Source organism: Nicotiana tomentosiformis, chromosome 2, assembly GCF_000390325.3.
Source record: "Nicotiana tomentosiformis chromosome 2, ASM39032v3, whole genome shotgun sequence".
Taxonomy (NCBI): Eukaryota; Viridiplantae; Streptophyta; class Magnoliopsida; order Solanales; family Solanaceae; genus Nicotiana; species Nicotiana tomentosiformis.
The window spans coordinates 194,727,000-194,737,702 of NC_090813.1; the positions used below are offsets into that span (position 1 = coordinate 194,727,000).

Sequence of the window (10,703 nt, forward strand, 5' to 3'; positions counted from 1 at the left end):
TCCAAATTTTCCACCCCAAATCACTAATTAAATGATGAAATCAAAGATATATTCATGTAATTTAACCAAAACCAAGTAAGAATCACTTACCCCAATCACTCCCTTGAAAATCTCTCTAAGAGTCGCCTCAATTCGAGCTCCCAAAACCAAATTATGTAAAATGACTCAAACCCTCATTTTTGAAATATTTAAGTTCTTCCCAGATGTCCTTAATCGCAATCGCGGAAAATGCTTCACGATCGCAAAGAAAAACTATGTTGCCCAATAAATTAACCTTACGCGATCGCATAAATATCCAAGCGAACGCGATGAATAACCATCACAGAACTACGCGATCGCAAACACTTCTTCGGGTTCGCGAATAACAACCACGCGGAACCCAGTTGCCTCACTTCCTCTTCGCGAACGCGGCTTAGCCCACGCGTTCACGATGCACTGCTTCCTCCAGCTTACGCGATCGCAACCCAAGACTTGCGATCGCATAGAACAAACCTCCACTTCCCAAAAATAGCCTACGCGACCGCGTAAAAGGAAACCAGACAGGGACACCAGAAAACTTCAGCCATTTCTCCAAATTAAATTCCATTCCGATAACCATCCGAAATCCACCCAAGGTACCCGGAACCTCAACCAAATATACCAACAGGTCCTAAAATACGATACTAACTTAGTCGAGACCTCAAATCACATCAAACAACATCAAAAACACGAATCGCACCTCAATTCAAGCCTAATGAAAATAAAAAAAATTCCAACTTCTCCAATCGATGACAAAACCTATCAAATTAAGTCCGATTGACCTCAAATTTTGCACACAAGTCATAAATGACACAACGGTCCTACTCTAACTCCCGAAACCAAAATCCGAGTCTGGTAAGCACAAAGTCAACTCTTGGTCAAACTTCTCAATTTCCAACTTTCGCCATTACAAGCCTAAATCAACTACGGACCTCCAAGTCACTATCCGGACACACTCCTAAGTCCGAAATCACCCAACGGAGCTATCGGAACCATCAAAACTCCATTCTGAAACTATTTACACATAAGTCAACATCCGATCAACCTTAAAAACTCTTGATCTCAGTCGCCGAAATAGGACGATGCCAATTCTGAACGGCCTCAATCTTTTTGGGATCAACCTTAATACCCTCGCCCGACATAATATGCCCCAAAAATGCTACAGACTCTAGCCAGAACTCACATTGGGAGAACTTAGCATATAGCTTTTGTTCCCGCAATATCTAAAGCACTACTCTCATATGATGCTCATGCTCCTCCTTACTGCGCGAGTAGATCAAAATGTCATCAATGAAGACAATGACAAACGAATCAATATATGTCCTGGATACCCTGTTCATCAGATCCATAAATGCTGCCGGGGTGTTAGTTAAACCGAAGGACATCACCAGAAACTCATAATGACCATATCTAGTCCAAAAAGTAGTCTTCGGAACGTCCGAATCCCGAATCTTCAACTGATGGTACCCCGACCTCAAGTCGGTCTTAGAGAACACCCTAGCACCCTGCAACTAGTGAAATAGATCATCAATACGCGGCAACGGGGTACTTGTTCTTAATAGTGAATTTGTTCAATTGGCGATTTTTTTTTTTTTTTTTTTTCTATAAATTCCTTCCGACTCAATATTCAACTAAAGGTTTGTTTTCTACATAGCTGATGACCATATATCCTCAAAAAACAGCTGATACATGCTCTCTTAAATCTGGTGTTATAACTTGGCTGTGTGACCATGCATCACAGCCTGAATTATGGTATGAGAAATATTTTCAATTGGACAATATGCTTTTTTGAACCAAAAGCTCAAACTTGATAAAACAAGCAGGTTCAAAAGAGGATGTAGATTTAGCTATCAATAATGTTCTGTACGTTCTTTTCCAAACATCTAAAGCCTCATCACAGACACCAAACAGACCTATTGAAGAAAACATTTGACGGGATCGAACTCAGAAAGAGGAGTGGCTGTATAAGAGTAAATTCGGCTTCATCATATCTTCATTATCATCCTCCTAGATCATAGTCATCATGAGAACCTTCACTCTCCGTTCCCTCATCACCAGCTTCGTCTGCAGCCTCAAGATCCTCTTCATCAGCCTCCTCATCGTAATCTTCACTGTCCTTTACTACCTCATTGCCACTTCCGCCTGCAGCCTCAAGATCCTCTTCATCAGCTTCATCGGCCTCCTCATTGCCATCATCTTCACTGTCGTTCACTATCTCATCACCACCTTTGTCTGCCTCATGAAAATCTTTTTCTTCATCAGCTTCGTTAAAATAATTTAGAGGGTTCGGCCATAGCTCATCCTTGATTATCGCAGCAACCTCATCATACTTCTGATCGACTTCACTACTGAACCACCTAAAGAAGCCTTCCTCAGCATGGGGAACAACTCCATTTCCTTCTTTCCATTGTACTGTGGAAGCAGTAACTTTTCTAGGTCGTCCATCTTCAAGGAAGGTATAAGTCTTCGACAGCATTGTATTTTCAAAAAAGGGATTTGGACTGAAGTAGAAGGTGATGGTATAACCCGATTTAAAATCTTCAGTGTCTTCCACTTCGATAGAACATAAAAACTCGAAAATCTTATGGTCCTCTTCTGTACTTACAAGTTCAGAAAGAATAGGATGTCTCAGGAATGCCGTCAACCAGAAGTCAGGAATACTTTTAATAATATGATTTCGCTTCTCATACACTGGCTTGCGGATCTGACTCAACTTTTGTGCTATTTTCAACACTTCATCCCTTGCTTCTTCATTAATCTTCTCGAGCTTGTCTTGTATATCTTGCAATTTTTCAATGCACAGAACCAACTGCTTTCCATCAAAGTTGTTGTTTTCCTCATCTTCTGCTTTCTCTGCCATTTTCTGCTTCTTATTTCCTTTTTCTTCTCCCATCTGATCCACAAAGCAAACCAGTAAGTCTTGTAACTTAATTTGTATTATTATGACATACAAAACTTGAAGGTTACCTTAATCAAATTAAAATGCTCATCCCTAATAAGTTGCACATGCTCCATTTTCACATCCCAAATCTTCTTCAATACTTCATATTCTTCCTCTTCAGAAACATACTCCTAAAAAACAAGTTCAATTAGTGCATATAAAGATAATACAAGTCATCCAGCAGAAGAAAAAGATCAAAGTGTTGTTATAACTAATCAGCACAATCATACAAAAGAGAATGGTTCACTTTCAAAGTTTCCATGTTACATAGTAATATTTCACATACTGATAAACACATAATTATTATAATGTGATAACATTCCTCTTTGACTTAAAGAAAGGACTATTCGATCGTACCTTCTTCAAAGCCTTGAGAATAAGCAATATGTAGTCTTTGCGGATATGCAAGCTCTTCAATAGTAGTTCAAACTGCAGAAGAGCCACCTCTTTATTAACCCCTAGCAGTTGCACCATAGTTTTGATCACGAAATTCACTTCTTCTGCCATGTTCGTCATGACAGATTCCCAATCCAACACGTTATAGCTAATGTTATCTAGTGATGTTGTTAACAGATATTGATGCTCCCCGCAAACTCCCCGCTCATCTTTCTCTTTGTTATCCCCAACACACTCTGCTAATTCTTCAATAACCCTTCTTTTCTTGTTTTTGTTTTGCTTCTTTTTGTTTTTCTCAAGGCGTTTCTTAGTAGCCAGTTCCGGAACTCTTCCTTTCCACTTATACCCTTGTGATGTTTTTTCATTATTTGAGCTCGACCGGCCTCCTTCATATGCCTCCATTTTTGTGTTAGAGAAAGATATATTCAACGAAACAAATTAAAGGAGAAAATCAGCCGAATATTTGCTCACCTGTACGGATGGGAAGAAAACGAAAGCAATTGTTTAATATATGATCTTTGCATATGACAGATGCTCACCCCTGAATCCTTCTTTGACGTGTTTTGTCATGTTCCCTCTTATGGTTCGAATCAAGTTGGACATTTATTTATATATGATTAAGAAAAGAATGCTAATCGAAAAGAAACAAACTCATGATCAATGCATGCCCCCTACTACATTCGAGTAGTACACTTGGTACTCAATGTGTTGGTCCAACGTGTTTTAAATTTCCGAAGATGAAGTATTAGAAATTTAATGGAGTCGTCTGTATATTACAGGCGACGTTACCATATCTTCAGCCCAAAAGATGTTTGACTAAGACTAAGTGCACACAATCACCACCACCTTCTCTGCTACCGGCATTGATCACAACATCCTCAAACTGGAGACCTCATCTCTCCTTTCTATAACATGTAATAACTTCTTACAAACTAAAACAAACAAGCAATTCATAAACACACACACACACACAAAAAAAAAAAGAGTCAAAGCACCACTAACGCAACAATAAGAGTACAGAAACCGCGCATAACTACTAATTTAGAAAAAGTAAGCACCTTGCATAACCGTTAAAGCAAACCTTTTTTCCCATCTTAATTCCTAGAGAACTCTTTAAATTTTATTAGTGACTTAATTCAAAGTTTCAAACCATACCAATATCAGAACAGGGCTTAATCCTATGCAGATGGAATTCTTGTCAAGGGATTGCATGCAGTGACTATCTAGAGGACTTGCTATAGAGTATTGAGAAAAAAATAATTAATAAGCATGAAAAGTGCAATAATGTAAAAAATTCAGCATTATAATACAACGTACTGCCAAACATTTCGTAATCGTATCAACAAAGTAATTCAGACATTCTTTTACAAGATAAATACCTAAGAAATGGGAAAGAAGAATGACCCACAAACAACAATGCTTAAATTACCTGTCCTTTGAAATGTCCTCGGATTATAGATAGATGACGTCCTATTGCACACTAATTTATTAATAAGCTTCTCATTTTTGTCAAACTCAGAACTTGGTTTTGATTTTCACTCCTCCGCTTTCTATTATAAAACATCAGATGAACCTCGTAACCAGAAATTGAAAGAAAACTTTTGGGGTTCTATAGTAGAGTTCAAGAAATGGTGGCAAATAATTGCAGTAGAGACTTTTGTCTTCTCTAGTTATATTAATAGGGGTACATGAACCGTTATTTATTCAAAGAGATAAGCTTTTTCCTTTTGTTTCCTTTGTTTGTGTGATCAAGTTATTAGTTGATCAATATAAATTGAGTGTAATTGAGATTTTAAAATAAAATTCTCATTAGATAATTTGTCATTCAAATATTTTTCTAATATTTAGCACTTTGTTGAGTTTAGAAAGGAGAGACGGTTGGTATCTCCCCTGACAAGGACGTGAACAGTCTTCAGACTATACCTGTTATTAGGGCTGCTTATCAGGCGGATTGGGCGGTTAATTACTCTTAACGGTTTGGCTTAACGGTTATCGGCTTTTAAATGTATTAATCCGCTAGCCACCCGATAAGATATCAGGCGGATTGGTATCGGTTTAGCTCTTATCGGGCGGTTATGGGGCGGTTTATTGGCCTAATGCAATCTATATTGCGTGCATTAATTGTTTGTTGACCGCCTAGCATACAAATTCAGAATAGGAAATTACACATTAAGTCCAGACATACATGTCTGTTAACGCCTACATAAGAATGATGTAGTGTGTCATGTGTTGTAGAGTGAAAAAGGCAGAACACATTGTAGGCTACATTACATCCCAAAGCAGACTACATATGAGTCCAGACATACATGTTTGTTAACGCCTACTATTAAATCCCAAAGCAGACTACATTACATGAGTCCAAACATACATATGTCTGTTAACGCCTAGCATATTAATTCAGAATAGAAAATTCCAGTCTATATTCAAATTGAGTCCATAATAGATATTTCAAAATGATTAATTCATAAGTGAGAAGTCTACACAGAAATGTTTGGCCTACAGCTAACGCCTAACAGTGCTTGAATTTCTGCAGCTTCAAAGTTCAAACAACAGCTTCAAATTTCTAACTTAAACTCTCAACCAGGCATTTCACGCTATATCATTAACCATACAAACATCACCAAGCAAAAAGCAGTTATGTATAGAAATAGGGATGGATTATAAGCAGGAAATAATTTACAGAAAACGCAAATGCGCTCTTTCCCCAGAACATAATTCAAGACAGTATTATCGTCAATATTGTGGGATAAAAGTTGTGGCACAACACTACTGTTCTTCTATTAAATATAGACAACATGCATTAGTTTAAAAAAATAAAAGTAGAGGTGAACCATAGATAGCAGCTTAAACAATCTTATTGTAGGGTGGGAGAATAAGCTAAGCTAATAGCTGGAAGAAGTGGAAGGATTTTTGATATATATATATATATATATATATATATATATATATATATATATATATATATATATATATATATATTCTTAACGGGTTAACGGATTATCCGTTAAGAAAATTGAATAATCCGCCCCCAAACCGATAAGCCGTTAATAAAAAAAATTCAATCTGTTCCCCGTCCGTTAAACCGTTAACCCGATACCAATAAGCCATTAAGCTTCGATTTCGGTTCGGTTTTCGATTTCGGTTCGGTTTTGAACACCCCTACCTGTTATCAGACACATTCGGTTAAGGCTACCCACCTCGGTGGATCTTACCCAATCTTTTAAAAAATAATAATAATAATAACCTTCATAATTTTTAGAAACTTGAATTATTTCTTTTATTTTTATTTGACAGCTTAAATAAAATTATAATAATAATAATAATAATAATATATATTAAAAAAGTTATAATTACTGATAAGGATATGTGTAACACGCTTAACCTAAAATTAGTACTTTAAAAGGGAAGACTCTTGCTCTTCCATTCCTTCCTTCTACATTGTAAGTCCTTCCGTTTATAGATAGTCTTATTTTCCTACTTCTCTCCTTTCCTTTTTGTTCTTATTGCGTATGCAATATTAGTACCTTGTAGCTTCCGAGTTTGTTTATTTTTACTATTACAACAAAGTACAGATTGTAATCATAGATCTATAATTTTCCTGGATAATTTAGCTATTTAATAATTTCTCTGTCGTTCTTTTCCCTTGTATAAATTTTTTTCCAATTATGGGATAGTTTGTGATTTTAGATCTTTAACTAATTTTTGGACACGTGCGTTGCACGTGAATCCTATGCTAATCAGTAAAAATATTTTAAAATAGTATAAACAATATTAAAATATGTATATAATGAGTTACGTAAAATTTAAAGGAAAACATGTAAGCTCAAACTAATAAATAGTGATCCTAGACAATCAGTATTTATTATAATTGCAAAGCACGAATCTAGAAACTGCCTTTAAAGCCCCATTTTGAGTATTACATCTCTATTTCTCCATTTACTGAATATTTTATGCTCAATTGTGATTATGTGATTTGCCGGGGAAGTTTCGGAATGAACTAAGATACTTAGTTCCAAGACTTAAAGTTTAAGTTGAAATAGTTGACCGGATGTTGACTTATGTATAAACGACCTCGGAATAGAGTTTTGATAATTCCAATAGCTCCGTATGGTGATTTTGGACTTAGGAGTGTGTCCGAATAATTATTTTGAAGTTCGTAATTGATTTTGGCTTGAAATGGCAGAAATTAGAAATGGAAGGTTTGGAAGTTTGACTATGAGTTGACTTTATTGATATCGGGGTCAGAATCCAGTTTTGGAAATTTTCACATGTCTGTTATGTCATTTATGACTTGTGTACAAAATTGGAGGTCAATCGAACGTGATTTGATAGGTTTCGGCATCGTTTATAGAAGTTGGAATTCCTTAGTTTTCATTAGGCTTGAATTAGGGTACGATTCGTATTTTTGATATTGTTTGATATGATTTGAGGGATCGATTAAGTTCGTATCGTATTTTAGGACTTGTTGGTATAATTGGTTGAGGTCTCGAGGGCCTCGGGTGGAGTTCGGATGGTTAACGGATCGTAATTGGAGTTTGAAGGACTGATGAAGCACCAGGTCTCGTGCAATCGCACCTGCGAGGGTTTTGATCACAAGTGCGACACCGCATGTGCACACCAGCCATCGTAGAAGAGACCAGGAGTGAAACTGTGCAGTGCTCGGAGGTGCGACGAGCTTGCCCACACCTGCGAGGTCGCAGGTGCGAAGTATTGAACGCATAAGCGAAAATGGGAAAGGGAGTTGGCTCCGCAGAAGCAGCAGTGTGCTCGCAGATGCGTGTCCGCAGGCGCGAAGCCTATCACAGGAGCAAATGGTTTGGTCGCACCTACGAAGCCGCAGGTGCGGGTAAGTTGTCGCAGGTGCGAAAAGCCTGGGTATTGTTTAAATTCGAGGGTTTCCGATATTTTCTTCAATTCGGACATTTCAAGCTCGGTCTTAGGCGATTTGTGAGAGCGATTTCGAAGAGATTCTTGAGGTAAATCACTTGTGGTTTAATTCATTCAATAATTATGCTTCCCCATTGATTTTCCCGCCTAGATTGTGTGGTTTTGAGATGTAATTTGGGAGTTTGAGGTTAGGAATTTGGAGAGTTTAATTTGGGGATTTAAGTGACGATTTGGTGTCGGATTTTGGTAAAATTGGTATGGTTGGACTCGTGGTTTAATGGGCTTTCGGATTTTATGACTTTTATTGGATTTCGAGACGTGGGCCTGGGGGTCGACTTTTGAGTGGGACTTTTGACTTTTGATTAATAACTTAGTATTTTCTTGCTGAATTGATTCATTTAGCTTGTGTTTATTGTATCGAACTGTTTGTGGCTAGATTCGTGGCATTTGGAGGCCAATTCGCGAGGCAAGGACGTGTTGGAGTAGGGATTTGCACAGATTGAGGTAAGTAACAGTTCTAAATTTAGTTCTGAGGGTATGAAATCCCGTATTATGTGTCATGTGATTGGTTTTGAGGTAGCGCACATGCTAGGTGACGGGCGTATGGGCGTGCACCGTAGGATTGTAACTTGGTCAATTTTATGGAACTATATAGTTGAATAATCTGTTGTTATATGTATATTCTCCATGTGTTATAAAAATATTGAACTGTAAATCATGTTAGAAATCATGTTTAGGCTATGTGTTGGCACTGTATGGACCCACAGAGGCCGTGTTTTTCACGACCTTAATCCACGTGACCGGCACTCGGCACACTACTCGACCCAAGTGAACCAACCCATATGTCAAGACCAAGTATAATTGCGGAAGCCAATTGAGAATCTTATACATTTTCAGATCAAGTCACAACATATTTTTCATTTCCAAAATCATACATGAAACTTTTCATAAAAATGATATAATCAAATTAAATGATTATTCATTTATGCATGACGTCCGCAATCCTATTTTTTATAATCCAACACAATTATCTATGGAGCCTCTATACCAAAGAACATAACCAACACTTGGAGTAATTCCAACAAAAGAAAATAAGAATATACATGATAGCTACCACGAAATAAAAGTGGTGCTTCATAATACCTCGGAAAGAGAGTCATCCTAGACCTGACCGCATGCCACGTATCATACCTCATCTTGAAATATGTACAGTAAGGGGGACCCTGGAGGGGGGGCCTAAAGGCTGAGTACACCACATCGGTACTCAATAAGTGTCATAGACTCTCTCTTACTTAAGTTTTTGAGACAAACTTTATAAAAAAAAATAATGCATCAATATTTGATATAAAACGATAAGAAGTTTTATCAATTCATGACCTTGTCATTTTAAATAAAAGACAAGTAAAATATAAACCACAATATAAACTTTTAAAATATTTACATCAATCCAAGATTTTGGATAAAATCATACAAAATCATTCCATTTTTTTTTAGTTATTGAAATCATATTCGGCTCCTTAGACCTAGACATAAGAAAATCATCCTTACCTTTCACTGGGAGTACTATACCATCACCGACATAAGAAGGTCAACTAGATTATGTACCTAGCAGCAAGTATCATATACCCTACTTGCTCAGGTCGTCTCATCGTAGTATCGTACGAATCGACTAAGCTATGCTACTAATAGCACAAAATAATACTCTCTCGAAGGAGATCACTCTGCCGTAGTCTATACCACAAAGTAGCCATCTGCGCCTATACCGGCACGAGTAGTTTCATGACAACGAACACAATATATCCGAAGTCAATCTCGGTGAACACAAGTAACTCCCAAAATATTTGATACTTCAAAAATAGATTCATAGCATAGTAGCTTCAAAGGATCTATTTTTATCAACTCATAGCATTTATAGAAAATCTAAATCATTTAAACAAAAATTAAATAAACAACCTTTTACATGCTAAAGCTTTTAGCAATTTAACATCAATCTTTAAAAGATACCACAAGTGTTATTCTGTTCGTCAATTTTCAAAAGAAATACTTTCCATGAACACTTATCTTTAGCAGTATACTCTTGTCAATACGTAAGTTTTGATAAAAACTTATAACATTTACCTTGGGTGTCATTTTTCCAACAAGATTTAAAATAAAATTTTATAAAATGGCATGACACTACATATGCAACATAATATTCTAGTACATGGAGACATCCGTACATGTTAGTTCCCACAAGCACGAAAGCACATTTGCAAACAACTTAAGTATTAACTTTAAACATACTTTTAGTGAAAGTCCCTCAAGAAGAGTAAGTTTTAATCAACTTACCTCGCTTTCGCTTTATTAACTCCCACAAGCTTTCAATCCTCTTCCATCATTCCAATATTTATTAAAATGCCCAAACATCACCAACAAGTCGATATCTACAATTAGATATCCTAATTACATTAAAATATGACCT

General features: G+C 36.8%; 1 protein-coding gene, 1 long non-coding RNA gene and 1 pseudogene across 2 annotated transcripts; 1 reads left to right on the top strand and 2 right to left on the bottom strand.

The window, feature by feature from the left end:
• Positions 1–1,842: 1,842 nt before the first annotated feature.
• On the bottom strand, positions 1,843–3,086 carry LOC117279347 (NAP1-related protein 2-like). The gene is made up of 2 exons (XM_070194419.1): positions 2,986–3,086; positions 1,843–2,911 (listed from the first exon to the last, which is right to left on the bottom strand). The coding sequence occupies exons 1-2, from the start codon at positions 3,031–3,033 to the stop codon at positions 2,018–2,020; spliced, it is 942 nt and encodes a 313-aa protein (XP_070050520.1). The 5' UTR covers positions 3,034–3,086; the 3' UTR covers positions 1,843–2,017.
• Positions 3,087–3,688: 602 nt separating this feature from the next.
• Positions 3,689–4,989, bottom strand: LOC138905905 (uncharacterized). Its single transcript, XR_011413599.1, has 2 exons — positions 4,785–4,989; positions 3,689–3,826 (listed from the first exon to the last, which is right to left on the bottom strand). It is a non-coding gene; the product is annotated as an uncharacterized lncRNA (long non-coding RNA).
• Positions 4,990–5,210: 221 nt separating this feature from the next.
• Positions 5,211–5,286, top strand: LOC117276682 (U6atac minor spliceosomal RNA; annotated as a pseudogene).
• Positions 5,287–10,703: the final 5,417 nt, after the last annotated feature.

Coding starts and splice junctions, on each gene's coding strand:
- LOC117279347 (XM_070194419.1), bottom strand. CDS start 3,033: ATGGAGCATGTGCAACTTATTAGGGATGAGCATTTTAATTTGATTAAG. Junction 2,912..2,985: donor AGCATTTTAATTTGATTAAG/GTAACCTTCAAG, acceptor TTTGTGGATCAG/ATGGGAGAAGAAAAAGGAAA.